This window comes from Balaenoptera acutorostrata, chromosome 15 (genome assembly GCF_949987535.1).
Source record: "Balaenoptera acutorostrata chromosome 15, mBalAcu1.1, whole genome shotgun sequence".
Lineage (NCBI taxonomy): Eukaryota > Metazoa > Chordata > Mammalia > Artiodactyla > Balaenopteridae > Balaenoptera > Balaenoptera acutorostrata.
This window is the reverse complement of record NC_080078.1, coordinates 39,242,686-39,266,298: the sequence shown is the minus strand read 5'-3', so window position 1 is coordinate 39,266,298 and position 23,613 is coordinate 39,242,686. Positions and strand designations below refer to the sequence as shown.

Below are 23,613 nucleotides of genomic sequence, written 5' to 3'. Positions count from 1 at the left end.
AGATTCTTTTCCCTGGAGAATGGGTCACAGTCTCCCAGCTCTCCCTGTGCTGAGCAGTTTTTGATTTTATCATGAACATTGTGACTGTTTCGTTGTGTAGACACTGCATTCTGTTATATTCCTACAAAGAGTGTTGCTGCTTCTGTTTGGGCAGGCAATGAACTTGGTCATACTTGAACTGTGACCTCTGCCACTCCTGGAGAGTGCAGAGCTTAGTCTCAGCCAGTTTGTCATTTGAGCTGTCTGCCTTGCACACACATGATTCAAGGGTCAGCAAGAGGCCTGGGTAGAGTTGGTACACAGAATTTGGGGTCCCCTCCTCTGGCTCTCTCCTTTTCAGAGTTCTCCACACGCTCTCTGCTGTCTGGTTATTCTGGGCTCCTTCCTTTGGCTCTTTCGGCCAGAAAGATGGTGGGATTTCTGCTGGTGTCTGAGCACCCCACACCACAAAGCCACACCCACAAAGGGAAATCCACGCTGGCATCTTCCCTTAAGTATCAATTCCCGTCCAAAATCTGGCTTCTTTCCTTCACTCCCCAGAGCCCTTAGGGAACTGTTTTTTTTTTTTTTTTTAATTAATTATGGCTGCGCCAGGTCTTAGTTGTGGCATGCGGGATCTTCGTTGTGGCATGTGGGATCTAGTTCCCTGACCAGGGATCGAACCTGGGCCCCCTACCTTGGGAGCACGAAGTCTTAACCACTGGACCACAAGGGAAGTCCCGGGAACTGTTTTTTTTTATATTTTGTCCAGAATTTTTCAGTTGTTATCTATGGAAAGGACTTTTTTTTTTTTTTTTTTTAAAGGCACTTACTCTTTCTGTGAGTTGGTTTTTGTACCTGGCAGCCTTCCTGAATTCTGTACTAATTAGCATTTGGCTCAACTGTACATAATAGAAAACCCAGCCCACGGAGAGAGGTCAGAAACCGGACAGATTCCACACAGGCAACTCCTATTCACAAAAGTATAGGAGGGTAGCGGGGCGGGGTGGGGGAGATCGAGGGAGCCACCAGGGACTCTGGCTCCAGGGGCACACACAAAGGCTGTGGTGCCAGGATCCGCGTGCGGACACTGGCGTCTGGCCAGCACAAAGGTGGCCTCCACCTCCCATCCGGGAGACGGCCAGTGCCTGGGCAGGTGAGCTCCCGCAGCCCCCCACCTGACCACTGCACCACCACGCCGACCTGAGCCTGGAACTCACTCCCGGGAGTCAGGGAGTCACATCCTGGCCAGGCGGCCACCACCCAGAACCTGCTGACTGGGGTGGAGACCCTCAGGGCACCAGCTGTGGGTGGGGGGCGATGGGGACCATGCCCTTGCCTTGCCCTGCAATTGTGGCCTCTCTGCGGCACTGAACTTCTGTTGTACCACCTGAGAAATGGGAGAGTAAGACCCCACGAGGTGAGGCCTTGGCTCTGCACACATGCCTGGTACCTGACGGTCAGCCCACCCGGAGCTCCCATGACCGCCCAGGGAGGGAGAGGCAGAGGTGGCTCCCCCCACCCCCTGCAGCCCCTCCCCAGGTCTCCACCCACGCATTCCTATGGCCTGAGTACTGCCGCTCTCAGCTGCTGGCCCGAGCCTTGTTTGTCTCCCTTGACAGACCCCAGAGGCTCCCACCTCTTGCCCTCCTGCTTCCCAGTTGAGGAAACCAAGTCAGAAGACGCGCAGAACTGGCTGGTAATCCTGGAACATCAGAGTCACCATGGGCAGGGCTCCCCTGGACCCTGGGGAGGTGACTGGGGTCTGCCGGCACCCAGCCTAGGCTCCAGGCTCATGAGGGGCTGACCTTGGCCTCATCTGTGTGGGGTGGGGTCATGATGGAGGGCATGCTTGGGGAGGTGAGGGAGGGGACACCTCCTTCAGTACCTCCAGCCAAGCAGGCTCTGGGTGGGAGCAGGGATTAGGCGGAGGCTGGTACTGGGACCCAAACAAGCAGGCTGGGGGAGATAGGGCAGCCCCCACCCCTGCCCACCATGGATGCCTCCACCCTAGTCCTCACTGCACTTGGGGAGCAGCGAGGACAACCTCCCCTGGCCTCAGAGGGCTGTGTCCTCAGTCAGCTGTACCCTTGCCCCAGCTGCTCCTGACATGCTGTGTGACCCCAGGCTAGCCACACAGCATCTCTGTGCTTGGGGAAGACTAAATGACCCTGCATCAAAGACCCTAGACCTGTGATCTGTGCCCCTTCCCGCTCTCACCAGACAGGCCTGAGGCTGGCAGGGAATGTGGTCTGACTTCCTTTGCCACCACTTGAGGGCCAGACCTTGGGGACCGAGGTTGGGCTGGGGTGGGTGAGACAGGTGGGGCAGGAGAGAGCTTCAGCCAGTGTCCTGCAGCTGCACACCTGCTGGAGGCTGTGAGCTCATGGTTCTTAGGCTCAGGGTTGGAGCTGGCCATTCCTCTGTCACTGACACAGCTGCCTCTACCTCACACGCCACTCTGATGAGCTTGTGGTCCACTCAGACCCCAGACCCCACATGCTAGCAGGCAGGCCCACCCCCAGGTCCTGGGCAGGGCCCGAATCACCTGCTCCAGCATGTGCCAGCATCTCTGCAGGACCCAGCATGCAGTAGGCACTCAGGGAGTGTGCAGGTGGTTAATGAGTGACAGATGACCAGGTGGACATTGGTCTTGAAGGACTCAGGGTCGAAGATGGGACCATCCCAGGTACCAGAAAGGGAAGCATCTGAGCAGCCTTGTATAGGGAGACAGAGCGTGGTGAGGGGACTGTTTCCTTGTCACACAAATATGCGTGCCCTGGACTGCCTGAAACAGACGTGACTCTGGCAGGTCACACTTGGGCCACTCTGGAAGCTGCAGCCCTAAGACAGCTGAGGTGCCTCTGTGGCCCCAACCTGGCCTATCTGGGGGTAGGAGGTGTGAAGGTTGCAGATTCTAGGGCCCACAGTGGGCTGCAGGGGTTCTGAGGGAGCCCCTACCTGGGGTGCAAGGGGTCCCCCCTGGTTACACGGGGCTGGGGTGGGGGCTGAGGGGAGACAGCAGGGGGAGGCACAGCTCCTGCCTGGCCTCACCCACCCCAGGGGCAGGGGCCCCACTCAACCGCCTCTTTTCTGTTCTGGGGGCCTGGTAGGAGAGGGGAGCTCCCCAGGACACTCCCCGCAGGCTGGGCTCTTTGCCCTGCTGAAAGGGGTTGCTGAAGCATAAGCGTGCCCCCGCCCCCACCGCTGCCAATTTCTGAGCCAGGGGTGGGGCCAACACAGGCCTGGGTGGAGGTTTGGGGGAGGGGATGGTTCCATTCCACCAGCCCTAGGTGGCCTCCGGCTCCCTGGGAGGGGCAGGTGTGGAAGGCAGTTTGGTCTCCTGCAGGCCCCTACCTAGTCCGGGACAATATTCTGTGGGGAGTGGCTCCCCACCCACCTACCACCCACACTGGTCCACAGACCCCAAACCCCACTTCAGAGAGCACACGGGGGTCTCCCCAGAATGCCCACCCACTGCCCCACCCTAAGGGCTGGCAGGTGGGAAGGGGTGTCACCCTTTGCTGTTGTTTTTTTTTGGCCATGCCACACGGCACATGGGATCTCAGTTCCCTGACCAGAGATTGAATCCGGGTCACGGTAGTGAGAGCCCGCAGTCCTAACCGCTAGGCTACCAGGGAACTCCCTCTGGTACTGCCCAGGCCTCTGCTTTGGGAGCGACCTCAGAAGGGAAAGCAGTGGGCTGGTGGGCCCTGCCGGCCTTGTCCACCTGGCAGGGCCCTGGGTTTGCACAAAGCCCAGCACCTGCGGCTGTGGGTGGGAGGGGAGGATGGCCACGCTGCAGGGTGAGGGGTCGCTCAGCCTGACCCCCAGCCCCAAACTGCTCAGCTCCCCTGTTTTGAGTGGGGGAAACCGAGGCCAGCCAGAGCCAGAGGCGGCCCTGCCTCCTCGCACGAAACTCTCCTGCCCTATCCTGCCCGGCCCTGCCCTGCAGGGAGAGAGGACAGGCGCCAGCTGCTGGCTGCCCGCTGGGGCCCTCACAGCTGGGGGCCAGGCTGACTCAGACCTGACACCCCTGGCTGAAGGGGCCAGTTTCCCGGAGGGGGTGGGGCAGGCGTGCTGGTTGGTTCTGAGAGAAGGGCCAGTGGCAGCACAGACACTGCTGTGGAGGCCTGTGAAGGTTCGACCCGGGAGCCCTCCGGGGCCTGAGGCCCCTGCAGCCCCCCAAGGCCCCGCACTTGCCCGGGGCAATGTCATGGGTAGGGGGACATGGTGGGGGCGGGGAAGCAGGGGGGACATCAGAGTGGCTGTCCTCCACAGACTATGGTCTTGCAGACTGCTCAACCCCACCTGGGGTCCTGTGGGTCTCCCACCCACGGCAGCCTCTTGCTTCTTCTCAGCTTCAGTGAGTCATGAGGGCGGGTTGCCGCAAAACGCTGGTGTGCAGAGAGCACAGAGGGCAGCCGAGGGTCCTCAGGGGGTCGGGGCCTTAGGAAAGGCTCTACCTGCTCTACACGTCCTCTCCGGCTGTGGGCAGTGCCCCCCAGCCCCTTCCCGGGCAGGTGTCCCGAGTCCTGGGCAGGTGCCCCTGATTCCAGAGAAGTGTCCTGAATCTCCGCAGGTGCCTTGAGTCCCAGGCAGGCTGTTAGCCTTCTCTCTGTCCCCAGAGGTGACTGTGTCTGGCACCCCCGCTGCACCACAGTGCCCTATGGGGTTGGAGGCAGAGGCAGGGTGGTGATGGGGGCACAGGCCAAACTGAGGGTGCCCATGGGACAGGTTTCTGCCTGCCCTGAGCAGAGGGGCCCCAGGAGGAGGATGTGGGAGGCCTGTGCTCCCTGGTTTGGTGTTGTGGGCCGTGACATCATAGGGTGAGGGGCCTAACCCTCTGCTTCCACACCCATGGAGTGTGCACGGGGCTGGGAGGGGCCGGCTTTGCCTCCTTCCTCCCCTGGGTGGAGCCCCTGCCATCCCCTCGAGCCTGGTGTCCCTTCCCCTGCAGGGTGGGTGCTACCTTCCAGGGCCCAGGCTGCAGACACGGAACTGGTAAGGCCCCTCTGGGGAATCAGGGGAGGGTTTTCTGGCCCTGGGTGGGGGTCCTTGGAAGCCAGGACACTCGCGGCTCAGTCCCAGCCCTGCTCTGTTCTCAGGGTGTCATGACCCCATGGCTGCAACGGGACCTGTCCTGGCAGCGGCCTGAGGTGACCGTCATCCTTCCGAGGGCCCAGCGGGGCACAGAGAGTGAGCACGGTGCCCGGCTGCGTTGTGAGACTGTGAGGTCTCACCTGTCCACACCTGCAGCCCTTCCTAGCCACTTAACTCATTCAATCATGACAATGCAGGAGAGTGAACAAAATTGCTCCATTTTGCTGATGGGTAAACTGAGGCCTGGAGAGTCACGTGGTGCCCAGGGTCCCAGCGCAGGTGCGGAAGGAAGAGGAGGTTGACAGGAGATGTCCAGCCCCCAACCCACTGCTTGCCCCTGCAGAGAAGGCCTGCCCCCCGGGGCGGAAGGCCCAAGTGGTGGACGAAAACCTTGTCTTCTACGAGGAGTGGGAGCTGGAGGCTTGTGTGGACGGAGCCCTGCTGGCCGCTCAGATGGACCAGGTGAACCTGGTGCCCTTCACCTACCAGCAGCTGCACATTTTCAAGTGCAAATTGGATGAGGTAGTTCAGGACTCCCGCCTGCCTGCTGTAGCGCAGTCTTCCCAGCTGCCCGGGGAGTGGCGGCGGCCCTCATAGTCCCTTCCCCCGGAAGGTCTACCCACAGGGGTACCCTGAGTCCCTGATCCAGCACCTGAGGTACTTCTTCCTTTGGGTGAACCCCGAGGACATCCACAAGTGGAATGTGACTTCCCTGGAGACCGTGAAATCTCTGCTCAAAGTCAGCAAAGGGCATGGGATGGATGCTCAGGTGTCTGGCTGCGGAGGTGGGGAGGGGCAGGCACAGGGTGTGAGGTTGTGCAGGCCTGTGGGGCACAGAGTGTGAGGTGGTACAGGCCTGGGGGTTGCACAGGGTGTGAGGTTGTGTAGGCCCCAGGGGATATGTCTCTCCCTGCTCCAAGCCACTGAGTGGCCTCCTCCCACAGGTGGCCGCCCTCATTGCCCGCTACGTAGGGGGAGGGGGCCAGCTGGACAAGGCCACACTGGACACCCTGGCCACCTTCCCCGCTACCTACCTGTGCCTCCTCAGCCCTGAGCAGCTGGGCTTCATGCAGCTCAACGTTGTTTGGTGAGTCCTGGGGTCTGTCAGGTGTGCTGTGCTCCGAGCTCACTGCCCGGCCCTATGCTGCCTCCTCAGGGCGACCAGGCCCCAGGACCTGGACACATGCAGCCCACGGCAGATGGCTGTCCTCTACCCCCAGGCCCGCATCACCTTCCAGAACATGAGCGGGTCTGAATACTTCACAAGGATCAAGCCCTACCTGGGTGAGCCCGGGAGGACATGGGGGGCGTGATCCCTGAGGCTCCTCCTCTCATTGGGCAGCCCGCTGGTGGTGTGACCGGTGGTCAATGTGCCCTCCATCCCTCCAAGTGTGTGTAGGCTGAGACCCTGTGAGTTCTGGGCACCCCCAGCCTATCTTCCAACCCAGAGGGTCAGGTGGTCACCAGGCAAACCAGGGGCCCAGGAATTTCTTAGGAAAAGGGACTCTTGGTAAAGGAAGTGGCTTCTGGTAGCCTGTTGTCAGAGGGTGAGACTGGGGGTTGCTGCAAGGTCTCACACTTGGGGGCCCCTCTCCCCGTGGGCAGGTGGGGCCCCCACGGAGGACCTGCGGGCTCTCAGTCAGCAGAACATAAACATGGACGTGGCCACATTCAAGAAGCTGCGGAGAGAGGCTGTGCTGGTAGGGCCACGGAGAAGGGCAGGGCCTCTGGTGGGGCGGGGTCTCAGGAGAGGCAGCCAAAGCCCCCTCCAAAGTCTGGAAGGGCCAAGGCAGGGTCTGTGGGTGGGGCAGCATGGGATGGTCTGAACACAGTAGAGGACAGCAGCCTTCTGGGGAAAGGCAGGCAGACCCTGAGCCCTGTCTGGGGGCTTTGGCAGCCGCTGACCATTGCTGAGGTGCAGAAACTTCTGGGTGCAAACCTGGTGGGCCTGAAGGCTGAGGAGGGGAACAGCCCGCTGCGGGACTGGATCTCCCGGCAGTCGCAGGAGGACCTGGACAGTCTGGGGTTGGGGCTCCACGGCGGCACCCCCAACGGCTACCTGGTCCTGGACTTCAACGTCCGAAGTGGTCTGGGGTGGCCAGCCAGGTGGTGTCGGGCAGAGTGAGGGGCAGGGTCTGAGTCACCTCTTCTCTGCACAGAGGCCTCCTCGGGAGGCCCTCACCTCCTCAGACTAGGACCTGGACCTGTGCTCACTGTGACCCCAAGTCTGCTCCTGGCCTTGATCCTGAACTGAGCCCACTGCTGTGCTCTGGGAACTGGGCCCTGCCATGGAAACACCACCTGGCTGGGAGTAGGCCTGGGTTGTCTCTGTCCGACCCTGAGGGCACCAGAGCTCAATAAAAGAAGCCCCATCCCCCCTTGAAGAGGTGCCCTGTGGTGTTTTGAGAACTGGGTGGGAGGGCCCTGATGGCTGTGGCCCAGTTGACAGGGTTCCCTGGGTTTCAACCCCTCCTCTTTGCACTTGGAAAGGGGAGGGACTCCAGGCAGGGGGGCCCTCAGGGCCTTCCTGATGCTCTTTCCATTGTTGGGTCTCCCCCCAGGCCAGGCCAACACTCAGGGTGGCTTCTGGTGACACTGCTGCCCCAGGAAATGGCAGGCTGGAGTCCTGATCCTAGCTAAGAGGGTCTCTGTACCCCCTTGGGCCCAGAGCAAAGGGACACAGGCAGGAAGATCACCTCGTCCTTTATTCAAATCAATCGGCGAAGTCAGTCCGCGGAAACCCCTCCCCAGCCCCAGTTCTTCATCTGGAAGAAGCCAGACGGCAGGGGCAGCATCTCCCTCACTGGCTGGGGCAGTGACCCTGGGCCCAGGTCCTCAGTCTGGCTCCAGGTCCTGGGAGCTGGGTGTGGGCAGGGACTGGCCCTGCAGGCCCCTAGGATGTGGGACGTGGCCAGGTCCCCTGGGCATGGGGCATGCATCTCGGTCTAGGCAGGCATCCAGCTCCACCTACCAGCCCCGGTTTTCCTGCAAGTGGTGCTGGGGCAGCGCTGTCTTTGGAGGCCATGGGGCAGATGCCCTGTGAGTGGTTCCAGCTGGGCCCCGGGGTGCTCCAATACAGCAGCCACAGGAGGCCCGACAGCAGGGCCACAGCAAGTGGCAGATACCCCAGGTGGGCTGGTGGGCTGCCTGTAGGTGGAACATGGAAGGAGCACCCTTCAGTCCAGCTGGGAGCCCCCAGGCTGTCCTGCATCCCCCAGGCCTGGGCGGCCCCTGCGCCGGGCTCAGGGCTCACACCATCCCTGTGGGTGGGGAAGAGCAGTGAGGACCCCCATGTACAGCTGCTCTTCTGGGCCCCGACGGGAACCTCAAAGCTTCCCCACTCTCCACTTTCTGCTGCTCAGCAGATTTTGGAGGAGGTGTCCTTCACTAACTCAGCAGGCAATGCAGGGTGAAGCTGGTGTCACCCATATGTCACCCAAGGAGGCAGATGGAAAGAGTAGGCCAACGCTGAATGAGATTGGGTGCAAGACAAGAAGCTAGTAGCAGTCAGGGGAGGCGGGGCACACAGGGCAGAGGGGGGATGGCCAGCTGGAGTGGGGAGGGTGGGTGCAGGCATACCTGAGCTGGGGTCAGTGCTCCAAGGTCAGTCTGAGGTGGGGACTAGATGGGGCGTCCAGGGTGTGGTGTTGGGGGTCCCAGTGGTCGAGTGGGTGAGGCCGGTGGGGCCGGTTGGGTCCGTGTCCAGGCCCAGCTCGCCCAGGGCTGACTGATTGAGGCTGCGGAGCCAGGAGCTGATGGTGGGGTGGCTGTGAGCCTTCTGCAGGTCCCCCACGTTCTGGCCCAGCAGCGTCGTCACGTTGCCCACGCTCAGGCTCTGCGAGGGGAGCGAGGGGTCATGGGCGGGGTCAATGCTTGGCCGGAGCGCAGGGGTGAGACCCGGCAGAACACACCTGGATAAGTGACCTGGGGCCCACACTGCCTGCACACCTCCGACTTTGGGGTGGGTGTTGGGGCCTGCAGACCGTAACCTAGGCATCCTCGGCTAGGCCAGCCCTGCCCCACCCCATGACGGGTAGACCCCGGGTCCACCTGCAGCACTCGGGGGTTCAGATTGGTGAAAGTGTCAATGTCCACGGAGACGGTAGCCTGGGCCAGGTGCCGTAGCTCCTCCACGGGGGTACCGCCTAGGGGCGGGGCAGCGGTGAGGAGCGGGGCTTCCGGGGCGGGGCTTCCGGGAGGCGTGCCCTACGCAGGGCGAGGTCTCACCGAGGTGGGGGTTCGTGAAGCTGTAGTAGGCGTATGCGGTTCTGGCGCTGCCGAAGGCTTCTCGGGCCTTGTCGCAGAGCACGTTCTTGCGGCTCTGAGGGCAGGAGGTGATGTCCAGGGCTCCGGCCAGACTGGGTGGGGGGTGAGGCTGATGGGCAGGCCAGAGGCCCCTCCTCCTCTGGACGCTGGGCCTGGCTCCCTCTTTCTGAACCACAGCTTTCCTCTTGCTCTCCGTGCTAGGTTCAGTAGTGTCTCCTCCAAGTTCACGTTCACTCAGAACCTCAGAATGTGAGCTTATCTGGAAATAGGGTCTTTCCTAATTGTAGCTGTAATCAAATTAAGATGTGGTCATACTGATTTAGGATGGGCCTTAAATCTAACGACTGGTGTCATAAGAAGAAGGAAACTTGGACACAGACACAGTGGGAAGCCAGCTGTGACAGAGGCAGAGATGGGGGTGATGCAGCCCCTAAGCTAGAAGAGGCAGGAAGGAGCCTCCCCTACAGGTTTCAGAGGGAGCCCAGCCCTGCTGACACCTTAATTTCAGACTTCTGGCTTCCAGACTGTGAGAGGACACATTTCTGTTGTTTTTAGCCACTCTGTTTGTAATCCTTTGTTACGGAGGCCATAGAAAAGAAGCTAATCACCTACAATGGCCTGGCCTGGGCCCCCACCGGATCCTTCCTCGGCCAAGGAGTGGAGGTGGCTCCGAGGCGTGGGGGGTGGGTTGCTGGGTGGGCTCACCAAAACTCCAAGGGCCGGATGGCCTGGATCTGGCGGGGGCTCATCCAACAGAGGTGGGAGCCCCCGATGGCCAGAAGCAGGGCACTGGTGATGGTGCCGTTGTGGTCCAGGAACTTCTGCAGGATGGCCTGCGGGCAGGGTTGGGGTCTGCAAGGCCAGGGTCAGTGGGGTCCCCCGCCCACCCCCACCCCCACCCTCACCTCTGTGTTGTTCTCCAGGGCCCCGTCTGGGGCCAGCAGGGCCATGACCGTGTCCTTGGACGTGATGTGCCACTGGCCAATCTCTGCGCGGGAGTAGAGGTAGGCCAGCGAGGGGATGAGCTGCAGCTGCTCCTCGGGGACGCCGCCTGGGTAGACCTGCAGTGGGAGGCAGGTGGTGGTCAGGCCACACGGCCGGCCCGCCACCCACCTCCCACTGCCAGTCACTGGCGCACCTGAGCCAGCTTGGCCTTGACGACTTGCTGGCACTGGGCGGGCAGTGGGTGCTGCAGCAGGGGGTCCAGGTTGGCCCTGAGCACAAGGCTGCCCAGGCAGGACTTGAGCTGCACGCAGTCGTAGCGCACCAGGAAGAGGTCGTCGTGCAGCATGGCCGCAGTGATGTCGCCACGGATGAAGGGTCTCCCTGTGGCAAGGTGGAGTGCGGGTGTTGAGGATCCAGCTGGTCAGCACTGCTGCTGACTTTGGGCCCCACCTCACTCCTAACCTTGACCCTTCCCAAGCTTGACTCCTAGCTAAAAACTTGGCCTGGACCAGACTGACTCAACCCTGACCTTGGTCTCAACTCCCAGTCCAGCCCCACCAGACTCTGACCACTCCCCCCAACCTGGACAGAGACCCTGGGCCAAGCTCAGGAGGTCCAGGCAGAGGATGCCATGCCTCTGTTGACCCCACTCCGGGATGAGGAGTCCGAGCAGGGGGAGATGCGAAATCCCCAGGCCATGGTGGCCACACTGACCTGTGTCCCGCTTGGGCCGTGAGGGTACCAACTTGGCCTTGACCTCGAGGAAGCCAGTGCCGAAGCGCTTGGTATCACGCTGGCTGAGCTGCCCTGCCCAGCACGTGGCCACTATGCTGCCAAAGAAGTCCAGGCCCATGGCCTGGTGGGCGGGCCTGGAGAGTCCACACCCTGGGGAGGGCCACCAGGGCTACCTGTTCCCTCCTTCCTCCCCACAGACAGAAACTCTGTGATGGGGAGCGACTGGGGACAGCACTTGGGCATCAGAGTGGCTGCTGGCCGACCATCAGGCCTGGGCAGGCTGGTGGAAGGTTGGCTGGATCCCCACCTGCTCCGGGGCGCTGCCCTACCTCCTGCACCTGCATCCACAGGCTGGGGCTGATGTAGGTGGCTAGGGGTCCCAGAGCCTACAGCCCCTCCAGGTTCCAGGAGCCAGGGGGCCTGGTGTGCGAAGGGGGCTCTGTGTTGGGCCCTGAGCAGCACCCAGACCCCTCAGACCACCTGCCCTCCCTGAGTGCCGTTCCCAGGGCCTGCCCAGCAGAGACTCTCCCACCCCAGGCCTCTGGGCACCCCAAACCCATACCCCATAGGCTGCAGCATCAGAGTGGGGTGGGAGCTGGGTCAGAGGTTAGAGGTCAGTAGGGCTGTGGACATCGATTCCCAGGCTGCCTCCTCTATCAGCTGGAGGAGGGGAGGCCTGGGCAGAAGGCATGGGCCCCCACTCACCCGAGCCTGGTCCTGCCGCTGGCCAGCAGCCTGTTGAGGGCGGCCTGCTGGGTGGCCATCAGCTGGGGACAGCGCTGCAGGTTCTGCAGCACATGGGGGTCTGCAGCCATGATGCTGGACGCATCCATGTCACACACCAGGACCCCAAGGAGCAGCAGGTCGGAGGTGCTGAGGCTCGGGCGGAGCCCTCCCTGCAGGACAGCAGGTCAGCATGAGCCTGGTCCCACTGCCCGTCACCCGTCCTGTCCTGGCCCGGCCGGCCCACGGTGCCTACCAGGCAGGCCAGGGCCCTGTGCTGCAGGGTGGCCCTCTGGTCGGGCAGGTTGGCCAGCAGCCCTGTGTTGCCCTGGGCGGCGCGGCGGACAAAAGCCTGGCAGTCGGCTTCCCTCACCTGTGTCAGGCTGTGGGAAGGTTGGGGGGCTGTCAGGAGGGGGGCCAACTGGGGGGCCTCTGAGTGACTGAGGTGTCCCTGGGGAGCACACTCAGGCCACGCGGCTGGGCGCTGGGCGGGGAGGGGCACTCACTCGTAGAAGAGCAGCAGGTTGGTGGGGTGGAGCTCAAAGTCGCCCTGCAGGCCTTGCTGTGCGGCCAGGTTGGCCAGACAGCTGAGCTGGGGAGGGCAGGCAGCGTGTCACTTCCTTGCCCGGCCGGGGGCTCGCCCAGCCCCTTTCCCTCTGCCCGTCTTAGTGTCCCCCACCTACCTCTCATCCCCCGTCCCCACGTCCACCCGTCCCCTCCTTCTGCCTGCTGGCTCTCTGTCCCTGGACTTCATGTTTTCCTCTTCCTGCCTCGACCTCCACGTGAGAACCGGCCTCAGAACGGGTCAAACCCAGCCTGAGAGCCCCCTCCCCTCTGGCATCAGGCCCTTGCCCACCCCAGCCCCCACTGCACCACATTGGCTCACTGAGGGTCTGCTTATCCAATGCACCCCTGCCGGGACATTTTGTCCCACTTACTTGGCCTACTTTGGGGTTGTTTCAGATTTATTACTAATTTTATATTAATTTTATAATAAGACAAAATAATAGCTTTCCTTCTTTCCTTCCTTTTATTAAACTCAGGGACTGGTGACACTTGGGTCAGCTGTGGGTCCAGGTGGGCTCAGCTGGCCCCTCTCACAGCCCAGGTGGAGGAGAGGCCAGCAGGCTGGAAGACCCCTCGCCCTCGGGGAGCCCGGAGGATCGGCCACAGGTGCCAGTTGAAGGCCAGGTAGGCAAGCCCTCACCAAACCAAGAACAAGAGGCAGGGGTCTGTGGGTGATTGGTGAGAAGTCCTGGAAACAGTCCAAAGTGGGCCACACTGGAACATCACCCAAGGGAGGGAGAAGCCCACCTCAGAGGCTGACTTACTGTCCGTCGGGTGACCTGAGAGGCGCATCTTGTGTCGGCTTAGAGACAATCAGTACAGCTCTCCAGCACAGGGCCCGTGTGCTCAGGAGAGCTACTCCGTGTCCTGGCACCACATTCCTGGCCCTTGCTGCCTGGGTCCTCTGCCAGGGATGCCTCCCTTCCTGCCCGTCCCCGGGGCCCTTCTCCAGGGAGTCTGCCCTTACCCTCGACACCCAGGCAGTCTCAGCAGGGGCCGCCGCTGACCTGCCAGGCTCCGAGGAGGACATGCTGCGTCTCCATCCTCCTGATCAGAGCGGCAAGCTGGTCCCGGGACAGCTGACTGGCCGGCTGGCACCAGAAGCCTTGCAGGAGGGAGGTGTTGGCACTGGGCAGAAAGGAGACAGACAGTGAGGGACAGAGGGAGTAGGGGCCCCAGACTGCAGCATTTGGGGTGGAGGTCAGACTCCTCAACACAGGGTGGGGGTGAGAGACACAGGAGGTGTGGACAGCAAGGCTCTGGCTGCCAGCATATGCACACCACACATTTCCCCCGAGGGCGCCCTGTTGGTGCTGGGCTCTGTGCTATGAGCCGGGCTTAAAAGTGGCCCCTGTCCAGACTCAGGATCTGGTTGAGGCCCAGTTCCAGAGCTTGGGGCTCTGAGGTCCCAGCGATGGCTGAGGTTTTGAAGGGCACCTGTTGTGTGACTGCAGCCAGGCCTTCCTTGTGATGTGAATCTAGTAAGATCCGTGCACAGGAGAGGGTCAGGCCTCATGAGACCTTAGCCTGGGCCCAGCTGGTCCATCTTGGCCTCCAGCCCTGCCTGATCAGTCAACTGATTGATCAATTGATTGATGGCAGATCAGTGGCCTCCAACCCCCACCAGGACAGAGTCTCAGTTTGGGACCTGAGAGGGCAGCAAAGCTTGGGGCGGAAAGAAGAAAGCTGAGAGGCCTCAGGACAAGAAGTGATTGTTGGGAGTTCCCTGGAAGTCCAGTGGTTAAGACTCCGTGCTTCCAATGCAAGGGGTGTGGGTTTGATCCCTGGTCGGGGAACTAAGATCCCACATGCCGCATGACGCGGCATCCCCCAGAAAAAAAAAAAAGTGATTGTCTGCCGGGCCGAGGAGGGGGGACCTGGGCCCCAGCCAGCCGCGATGGCCTGGGGTCCTGTCCCAGCCATGTGGGTGTGACTCTGATGAAGGACACCAGCTGCCCTGAGCCATCTCCAGTGAGTGACCTCGGCAGGCAGGGCCAGGCCCCCCATATCGGAGCCGGGAATCAGAGTCCTGCCCCGGCCATGCCTGGGCCGTCAAATGCAGACCCTGGAAATGGTCCCTCCTCACCCCCACCCAGGCCTGCCAAGGAATCTGCTGCGGAAACTTGATTGTGACTCCGAACCTGCACTCACCTGGCCCACAGGTTGGCCCTGCTGACATCCAGCCCTCCCTGGGTGGCACCCTCGGCCTGGGGATGAGAGCAGTGGGCAGTGAGTGACACCAGGAAGGCGAGGCCCAGGCTCACCAGGGCACCTGGAACAGAACAGGCCATAAGCATCTGTGTGGGAGCGTCCAGTGTGGGTCTCCCCAGGGCTCCCTGTGTCCCGGGTGGGCCTGTGACAGCCCCAATACAGAGTCCTTGGGAGCTCCACGGTGCTGGTCACCTGTGTGCCAGCCTGGGTCTGAGCGTGCTGTGTGATCAGGTGAACATGTGTGGCAGTGTGTCTACCTGTATACACAACTGTCTGATGCTGTATGCCTGTGCCCCTAATGGTATGTACAGGGGTGGTGGTGTATACATAAGTGTGGTGGGGTGTACATGTGTGGGATGGCATGCATGACTACACAGTAGACCTGTGTGCCTGCTGGTGTGGCAGTGTATACACTCATGCGACGACGTGTTCGCATGTGTATCTGGTGGCATGTGACTGTGTGGAAGCATGTGCACACCTATGTGATGGCCTGTATGCATGCCTACCAGTGTCCACATGTGTGCACCTTCTCCCTCCACCCCCTGTGGCTCTGTCTTCACAGTCTGAGCCCTGAAACCCCTGAGCAGAGGGACAGGGGTCAGCTACCACCTTCTGCTCCTCGGTTGCTCAGTCCCTTCTAGCCATGGCCCCCCTTGTCCCTGCCTTGTCCCCAACAGGACCCCCATCCACAGTGCCCCATCTGTGCTACCCCCTTCCCTTCCCAGACCCCCAGTAGAGGCTCAGGAGGAAAGAGGGTGATCCTGCCACCCCGAGGAGCCGGCCATGGGAGCTGCCCCCCAAGAGGGGGAGGGAGAGTCATCTCACCTGCTCTGGGGCCCATGGCTGTGCAGTGCCCACTGGTCATCCTGGCAGGAAGGCACCAGGGTCAGAGGCAGCGGGTCCGGGTCAAGCTGGAGAGGAGACAGGAGGTGGTGAGGCCGGGGCAGGGTACAGAGGGGAGGTCACCACCCAGGGTCACACAGGACAGGTGCCATGCAGGGCAGGTGACCCCAAACCTTGGGCTGCAGCCGTGTCTCTTCGTCTTTCAGGAGGGCACAACCCACAAGCAATGTGTCTCTGGAACAAAAGGGAGCGGCAGAGGGGGAGCCAGGCCAAATCCCGGCTTTCTTATCGCAGGTCAGGGCTCAGGGGATCCACAGCTGGGCTGCCGTGTCTCCAGTGGACAGCTCTCTCAACAGCTCGGGGATGGGGGTGGGAGGCGGTCCCAGTGAGTCCCTGCAGCAGCTGGGGTGAGAGGCCTGCTGGCCCCCAACCTGCCCTGGTGCAGCCCCAGCTTCACCCCCACACCAGGCGGCCCAGGCAGCCCCCTTCCCTTCTCAGGGCCTCGGATACCCAGTGAGACCTGGCCCCGGGCACAACCCATGCTGCAGCCTGCTGGCAGCCCTGGCCATGGTGGAGACCGAAACTGAGGCCTGGGGAGGGGGTTGCGCCAGGGGGCCTGGTCCACACTGCTGGCTCCTGGACCACGGCCTTGCATGGGCTGCTGGCTTGGGGCACCTGTGGGCCTCCGGACTCTGCATGGCCCAGGAGGAAGATGGGGAAGTAACCGCCCCAAGTGGGGGCCAAGACGGAGGCTCAGAGGGGCTGAGCTACCTGCCCAGGGCCGCACAGAGGCCAGCCTCACAGCTGGGGCCCTGTGCGTCCAGTTGGTCGTGGCTCACGTCCCACTCCCACCCCTCACCTGAGCACCAAGAACTCTGTCTGTCCTAGAAGGAGGCTGCTCCAGGTCCAGGCGGCAGATATCGGAAGCGGGGATATTGTAGACGTGGCGCCAGGAGCTCCAGACACCAGTGGTCCCACCCTGCTCTGTGTCAGTCCCTGCAACTAAGCTTCGGGGCGCAGGGGTGGTGCAGGGTGGGGGCACCACGGTCTCCACTCACCTCCATGCCTCGCTCAGCACCCTGCCCTGCCGGCCACCCACTCCTGCAGTGATGCCCGCCAGGCAGACGTGTAGGGGAGGGGCTGGGGCTATACCAGGTGATGCTGCCTTGTCAGCCCCTGGGGGCCCCAAGAGCAGCGGGCACCTGCTCCCCAGCCTCACAGGAGCGGGAGGCTTAGCTCACAGTTGGCGGCTGCCCAGCACACACCCCTCCCCTGGGGGGCCTGGCTCAGCCATGACCTTGCCCTGAGGGTCACACCTGCGTTTGTACACGTGCACACCTGCCCTTGCCATGTGTGCTGGCATCCGTGTGTGAGCACACATGCACATCCGTGTGCACCCGGGAGCATGCACATCTATGTGCACACGTGCATGTGGTTCATGTGTCCCCTGCAGGGATCTTAGGCACATGTGGCCCCACTGTGGGGCCTGGGTTGAGTGACGTGTGGCGTTTCTGTACTGTGGATACTGGAGCAGAGCCGGCCATGCATGTCCACACATGTGTGCACTGTGGGGCGGGGAGGGTGTGCAGGCAGCCTCAATGGGAGAGCTGTGCCTGCCACACATGTGGCCCTGGTGCCCAGCACCCTGGGGCCCAGGACGGGGATGGCTCCACAGGGCAGGTCTCCAAGGCAGAGCAGGAGGTGTGGCTGCGGGAGGGTTGGGAATGAAGGTGCCCACAGACACTTCTTCCCCAGATGAGGTGGGGCGGGCTGGGTGCCCCAGGCTGGCCCTTGGCCCCAGTTTTCACCACATCTGCCCTTGCTTGGCAGGGCCAAGAGGTCTCTGGGGCCTTGAGCCCCCATGACATGGGTTCAGCCACTGAACAACTACCACCTGCATCAAGGGCCACACGTGCCCATCGAGCCAGCCCCGCAGACAAGCAGAGGTGCTGACCCTGGGGGACCGACAGCTGGAGGGACCAGCCGAGGATCGCTCCCCGGCCCCTGGATAGTCCCCATGGGAGTCCAGCCGCAGCATCTAGAGCTGAAGGGCACCCAGAGCTTGTGGTGACAGCCCCTCTCCCCTGAAAACTGTCCAGTGACTCCCCGTCCAGCTGGCCCAGGATGGGCTTCCAAGGGCCCCTTGGCCACCAAGAGGGCCAGCTCAGCTCCATCTGGCAGGGTGTGTGGCAGTGAGGCCAGTGACCCCCAGGGTCTGGAGGGCGGGCGGGGTCCAGGGGGCGGGTCCTACTGGAGGGGGGCAGGCTCACCCTGGGCTCTAGCACTGACCCCCTGAGGCTGGCTGGTCAGCTCTGGAGCGCTCGGTTTTGGCTGAGGGCTTGCTGGAGCTCTGGATGCTGAGGGATCTGTGGGGGTGGGATGTCACTTGGTGGTGGGGTCTCCACCCACCCCAGGGTCCAGGCCTGGCTGGAGGACACTCCCCATAGGCCAGTGAGTGCAGGAGGCCAGATGCTGGCTGCCCCATTTGGGTTTGACCTCTAGGGAAGCCCCAGGCCCCGGGTGGACAAATGACCACAGCAACAGAGCAAGTGCTGGGCTGTAGAGAGTCACGCCCGTCCCCATCTCTGTCCCGTACTGCTCGTGGAATCTGGCCCCCGCCAGCAGCACAGCACAATGCTCGCTGTACACACGAGGAGACTGAGGCCCACGCTGGCTGACGGCTTGTCCCTGTCCACACAGAGTGAGCAGGGGCAGGATTGGGCCCTGCGGCTGGGTTGGGCACTTGGGTGTGCTCCTGACCTGCCGACATTGTGCCCCCTGGAGCGTGACCGCTCATGGGCTGCCCCACAGTAGGCTGTGGGGGGCAGATGGACTGGGGGGACCTCATGTCCTGGGGCCAACAGGAGAGGCAGCATACCTGTAGGGAGCAAGGTCGGGATCTGTGGCCCTGGGGGTTCTCAGAGGGGCTGACAGGGCTCTTTAGGGGGAGGAGCCAGGCTGTGGGGAGAGGGGAAATATACGTGGAACATCCCCGGGGCAGCTCCTACCCATGGGCCTCTGTCGCCCTTTCATCCTGCCTTCCCTCCCTCCTTTCTGCCTGTCGCCTGTCTGTCTGTCCAGTCTACGCGTCTTCCTGTCTGTCTTGTCGCTTGCTCTGCAGGCTCAGCCCATGGGCCCTGAGCCAGGCTGTCATGCCCAGGTCAGTGCTCTGCGGCGGGTCACACCTGCCCTCCGCTCTACCCCAGGCCCCCCCTCAGCCAACTGGTCCTACCCTGCAGACCGTCAGTCAGGGTCGTCCCAAGGCCCCAACCTGGCTGACCTCCTCAGGCCATTTGGCAGTAAGCAGGGGCTGGAGCCCCACGGCCACGTGATGGCAGTGGCTGTGTGCTCCCGTCCCTGTGGCCGGGGTCGGGGGTGGGGGCCCTGGAGGCTGGGTCCTGGCCCAGCCGAGACTCCTGGCTACAGAAGGGTGGGGATGGGGGTGACCCTTGGCCCCCTGGCCTCACCAGCAGCTTCCTGGGACCTGAGTTGGGGGGGACAGCGGTGATGCCACCCGGCCGAAGAAAAACGATTCTCTCTGTCCTGGCATGAGAAACGCCCTCCCAAGTTCAGGACCTGTGCCCCAGGGAGGGCCCCAACATGTGGCCAGTCGCTGGGGCACAGGGAGGAAGACCTGGCCACCCTTTGTGGTGTTGTGGGGTAGCCCTGCCTGAGCTGGGTGGGGAGGGGCCCCTGGGGGCACTTGGAAGGAAGGGCTGTCAGGGTGGTCCTGGCTTGGCCACAGCCCCTGTAGGTCCAGACCCTCTGGCAGGTGCCAGCAGTTGGGAAGCAACTGGGTGTGTCCATGGGAAATGGAACTTCCAAAGGTCACCGCAGTCTCAAGAGGACAGGGCTATGAGGGGCCGGGGTCAGCAGTGACCCCGTGTGGCAACAGCAGGCATGACGGCGGCTGAGCACCGCCCAGAGGCGTAGGGGGTGGGGCCATGAGGAGGGGGCGTGGGGAGAGGCGGGAAGCCTGCACAAGGTGGGCTCACGGCCCTGAGTCCTTTGGGGACCATTCCTTCATTCTCTACACACACTCACTGAGCAGGGTCTGTGGGCCGGGCCGCGCTGGGGGTGAGGGGCTGATGCTCCGCAGGGACCTAAGGAGGAGACAGTGGTGAAATGCTGAGAAGGGGGCGAAACAGGTAAGAGTTGATGGCAGAGGAGGGCATTAGGGTGGGGGGGTTAGATGGTGGCGGGGAGAGGAGGGCAGAGGGTGAAGGTAGTGGGAAGGAGGTGGAGCGGAGGGTGGTGGGGGGAGAGGTGGGGCAGTCCTCAGCAAGGAGGTGAGGTGCTGGGAGTGCCAGGAAGGCGATGCTCTCCCACCCCGCCCCCGTCTGATGAGAAAGGGTCATGCTGGGCACATCACAGTAGCCATCTATCTGTCCGGGCTGCTGCCCTGTGGGCCCCTCCGATCCTGTTACAGATGAGGAGACGGGGGAGCAGAGGCTGGGACCTAGGTCTCTGCAGAGGCCCCATGCGGGGTGGGGGTGGGGTGGGGGGGCTGCCTCTGGCTCCACCCGGGCTGACAGCTTGCTGTGGTTACAGGTGGGACGAGCCCAGGAGCCCCACAATAGGGCCTGTCTGCCTTGGCCGGCCGAGAGGAGGGGCCTGGCCTAGTTGGGCACAGGGACATGGTGTGTGACCTCAAACTGGCTGGAGGCCTAGGCGCCAGCCCTCCCGTGGCATTCTGAGGCGCTGGAGGGCCCCAAGGTTTGCACTGTGAGGGCAGCAGCTCTACGGAGAACCCTGGTAGGACCAGGTGGATGCTCTGATGTTTATGGCTGGGGGTCTGGGGGGTCCTCCAGAGATGCAGCTGACCCAGCTCTGTCCCCTACTCAGAGCCCAGCCCCCACACCAGGGCTGCAGGGTGTTCACTGAGTGGGGGGCTGGCAGGTCAGCAGCTAGGATTATAAGGTCCGTCCTGGCTCCTGTTGGGGGCTAGGGCAAAGGTCTGTCCAGTGAAGGGATGGGGTGGGGGTGTGAGCCCCCCTGAAATCCCCACATCAGGCACATTCATGGTCACTTGCAAGGTCAGTCATTGAGCATTTATTCCCAGTTCTCAGAGCTCAGCTATGGCTGGGGAGGCGTGGCCGTGTTGTGGGCATGGAGGAGGCGGGGGCTGGCGGGCTGCCCTTGCTCCCAGGCTGAGGTCCTGCCTGGAAATTGCCAGGCAGGTGGAGGCAGCAGCCGCAACTAGGGGCTCGGAAGACCCCATGGAGCAGCGCTCAGGGCAGGCCTGGAGGGATGGCACGTGAGGTGGGGGCTGAGGAGTGTGGCCCACACCCACCACCATGTGAGACACTCAGGTTGTGGGTGGAGGAGGCAGAGTATAGCAGAAGCAAAGGCACAAGGTCGGACGGGCCTAGCAAGGAGGGTTGAGGTCTGCAGATGGAGAACCCAGCCAGGCTGGGGTGATGGGCACAGAGGGTCCAAGCAAAGCAGCGTGGAGCAGGGTGCTCTGGGGTGTTGGCTGGGGGCCCAGGAGGAGCCCACCTCGAGGGTGGCCAGGTCCTGGCTCTGCCTCTTCCAGGGTGACCCCGATCAAGTCCACAAATAAGCTCCTGGGGTTGAGGCTCTAGAACCTGGGAGGCGCTCTGGGGCAGTTTGTGGGGGTTGGGGTGTTGGGAGGGAGGCCCATGTGGGTCCCACAGCCCAAGAGCTTCATCCTCTGGAATCACAGCTGCCTGGCTCCCCCTGCTGGCCCTGCCGGCCCCGCTCCAGGCCTGGCCGTTGCAGGGATGGGTCCAGGACTGTGACCCGCAGCCCCCAACCCTTGGAGTCCCAGCCTGCCATCCCCACCCCAGCATGATGCTCTCAGTTGTCCGGCTCCAGCGTCCACTCCGACAGCCACTTCAGGCAGGAGGCCCGCTGTGCTTCTGTCTCAGGGAGCTTGGCAGGGGTCGGTGGGGGCCGGCCCGGCGCGGGCAGGGGCGTGGAGGGGCTGCAGGGCCTGGGGCCCCCTTCTGTGGGGTCAGGGTCTGCGGCAGCCCGCAGGACCTGGACGAGCTCGTCCAGTGGCTGCACCAGGGTGTGGGGGCTCCAGCAGGCATCGAGGGTGGGCACGAAGGGGTCGGGCGTGCAGGCCTCCACGCACTCGGTGCACGTGGGGATGCGCAGGTAGAAGGCGTGGAGCATCATGCGGAAGGGCTGGTCCTCCTGGCTCGAGGCCTGGCCATAGGTCTGGTCCCCCACGATGGGGTGGCCCAGGGCGCTGCAGTGCACGCGCAGCTGGTGTGTCCGTCCTTTGGGGAGGAGAGGGGGCCAGTCAGGCAGGGGCGCCACCCCATGCCCACCCCCTACCCATTCATGTCATGCTCAGCACCGTCCTTGAAGCCTCACGCAACCCCTGGGGGCAGCAGACCTCCCTGTTTCATGCCACAAAGACGTCAGAACTCAGAACAAAAGCGACTTCTGGGGTTGCCCCTGGTGAGGCCAGGGCGGTGCTCGATCAACTAGAGAACCCAGGCCAGAGCGACCTCGTACGGGGCAAGAGGCTGCAGGCTGTGAGGCTGAGTGTGGGGGAGGAGTCAGCCTGGCCAGCGATGCTGGGAGACCCCGGGCAGGTTCCTTTCCTGCGTGATGGGGACACTTCGGTGCCTTGTGCCAGGAGATGCCCGAGGCAGGACACAATCAGCAGACAGCAAGGAGACCTGGGCACGCGCCCTGGACACACCCGTGAGAGGCTGCAACAGCACTTTGGAGACAGGATCACCTGCATACAGTCCGTGTTCCAGGACCATCAGCTCAGTGAGGCTTGGTTTTGGGTTTTCACAGCCTGAGGGGAGCAAGGAAAGCCCAGAGAGTTGGCTGGGCCAGCTCCATGGCCGAGTCCACCCCAGCCCAGGTCGCCTGCTCGGGTTGCTCCAGCCTACTCAGGGTCCCCACTGGACGACTGTGCCCCTGGCCCCCACCCCCTGCCCTCCGTACCCTGGGTGCCCTCAATGCACATGGTGTGGGTCCGGCCTTCTGTGCTATTCTTGCCAATAGCATAGCTGATGGTCATTCGGCTCTCCTGGACGTGCCCCCGCACCTGCCAGGAAGGGGGTCACACGCCGCTCATGGGGTCACCCACCACTGCTGGGAAACCCACCTGACAGCCAGAGGCTACCAAAGTGGATTGAGAGTTGGAGTCTCCTGCTTCAAGGACCAGCCGGGCCTTACCAGAGCTAGATAAGCCTTGGTGACTTTCCGGTCCTTGAAGCACCTGTAGGCACTGCCTGCGGCTGCCTTGTTCAGGGCCACACAGAGTGCCCCGCTGGTGGAGAAGTCCAGTTGGTGGCAGAACCTGGCGTGGGGCAGAGGATCAGTGGTGGCTGGGCTGTGGGCCGCTTCCCACCGACGGAGGCTGCTGTGGGTACCTGAACCCGTAGCAGGTGTCAGGGTCGGCCAGCTCTGGGAAACGGTGCTGCAGCTGCTTCTGGAGGGTCAGCGTCTCCCACCAGGCCTTACTGTCGATGCGCACATCCCAGTGCTTGTTCACCACCAGGAAGTCACGGCTCCGGTACACGACACACAGGTTCTCCACGCTGCCTGGCTCCATGGTGGCTGCAATGCAGGGCAAGTGCATGGAGCAGGGTCATGGGGTGCCCAGCCCACATCAGGGTCCTGCCCACCTGGCGTGGACACCCCTGCTCCCCAGGGCCCTGGGTCTGAAGCCACCGAGGCTGTGTCAGGCAAGCTTGCAGACCTACTGTGTGCCTGCACTCCCACCTCTGAGTCAAGTAGCAGGGATCTGGCCAATATCAGGGGAGCTAGTGTTGCCCTAGGCTCTGGCTGTGGGGCAGTCCTGCCAGACCCAGGACTGGGGAGCAGTCTTGCCCTCCAGCCCGCTCCCACGGACCCTTCCCGGACGGGCCACGGACGCGCGATAGGGGCCTTTTCCTGAGTGGGGTGGGGTGCAGGGCAGGGGATGGGGCTCTCCCTCTCCCACGTAGACGTCCCCTGCCCTGCCTCCCGCGTCTGATGGGCACAGGCGGAGAGGTGCCCGGCGGACTCCACTGCGAACACTTCCCGCGCCCCTGCCCACTCCGAGATCGACCTGCAGCTGAGATGCGCCGTCTGGGCCCCCGATGCTGCTGCCCGGCCCTGGCTCCTGCCCTCGCGTCTTCCTGCCTCGTGGCCCAGCGGCCCCGGAGCCGCCACTCGAACCACAGAGGTGCGCCTTGCACGGCCCGGCCCCGGCGCTCAGTCCCGCCCACGTCCCGCCCACGGCGCGGACGGGCGGCCGTGCTGACC

General features: G+C 63.0%; 3 protein-coding genes across 4 annotated transcripts; 1 reads left to right on the top strand and 2 right to left on the bottom strand.

The window, feature by feature from the left end:
- The first annotated feature begins 4,263 nt into the window (after window positions 1-4,263).
- On the top strand, window positions 4,264-7,336 carry LOC103017740 (mesothelin). The gene is made up of 10 exons (XM_007181755.2): window positions 4,264-4,345; window positions 4,940-4,983; window positions 5,088-5,178; window positions 5,426-5,604; window positions 5,696-5,851; window positions 6,027-6,169; window positions 6,239-6,366; window positions 6,688-6,782; window positions 6,980-7,166; window positions 7,242-7,336. The coding sequence occupies exons 1-10, from the start codon at window positions 4,264-4,266 to the stop codon at window positions 7,334-7,336; spliced, it is 1,200 nt and encodes a 399-aa protein (XP_007181817.2).
- Window positions 7,337-7,790: 454 nt separating this feature from the next.
- On the bottom strand, window positions 7,791-15,394 carry LOC103017448 (mesothelin-like protein). Its single transcript, XM_007181754.2, is given in 15 exon segments — window positions 7,791-8,229; window positions 8,662-8,917; window positions 9,133-9,227; window positions 9,310-9,440; window positions 10,054-10,181; window positions 10,254-10,409; window positions 10,487-10,674; window positions 11,008-11,149; window positions 11,358-11,448; window positions 11,734-11,924; window positions 12,008-12,134; window positions 12,258-12,343; window positions 13,326-13,446; window positions 14,470-14,590; window positions 15,355-15,394. Coding segments are annotated over 15 exon segments (2,127 nt in total). The 3' UTR covers window positions 7,791-7,975.
- A 5,020-nt stretch (window positions 15,395-20,414) lies between these two features.
- On the bottom strand, window positions 20,415-23,560 carry RPUSD1 (RNA pseudouridine synthase domain containing 1). Of its 2 annotated transcripts, none has more exons than XM_007181752.2 (6): window positions 23,417-23,560; window positions 22,737-22,923; window positions 22,540-22,663; window positions 22,306-22,408; window positions 22,052-22,153; window positions 20,415-21,620 (listed from the first exon to the last, which is right to left on the bottom strand). In XM_007181752.2, exons 2-6 carry the CDS (start codon window positions 22,916-22,918, stop codon window positions 21,193-21,195), a joined length of 939 nt encoding a protein of 312 aa, XP_007181814.1. In that variant the 5' UTR covers window positions 22,919-22,923; window positions 23,417-23,560; the 3' UTR covers window positions 20,415-21,192. The 2 variants fall into 2 exon arrangements, with proteins under 2 accessions (XP_007181814.1, XP_007181815.1); XM_007181753.2 differs by having other exon boundaries at window positions 22,091-22,153.
- Window positions 23,561-23,613: the final 53 nt, after the last annotated feature.

Excerpts from the sequence above, each read along its gene's own strand:
- LOC103017740 (XM_007181755.2), top strand. The coding sequence starts at position 4,264 with ATGGTCTTGCAGACTGCTCAACCCCACCTGGGGTCCTGTGGGTCTCCC. Across the intron at positions 4,984-5,087 it reads AGGCTGCAGACACGGAACTG|GGTGTCATGACCCCATGGCT; the intron begins GTAAGGCCCCTC and ends CTCTGTTCTCAG. Across the intron at positions 5,852-6,026 it reads GGCATGGGATGGATGCTCAG|GTGGCCGCCCTCATTGCCCG; the intron begins GTGTCTGGCTGC and ends CTCCTCCCACAG.
- RPUSD1 (XM_007181752.2), bottom strand. The coding sequence starts at position 22,918 with ATGGAGCCAGGCAGCGTGGAGAACCTGTGTGTCGTGTACCGGAGCCGT. Across the intron at positions 22,664-22,736 it reads GACACCTGCTACGGGTTCAG|GTTCTGCCACCAACTGGACT; the intron begins GTACCCACAGCA and ends GCCCCACGCCAG. Across the intron at positions 21,621-22,051 it reads GCTGTTGCAGCCTCTCACGG|GACGGACACACCAGCTGCGC; the intron begins GTGTGTCCAGGG and ends TCCTCCCCAAAG.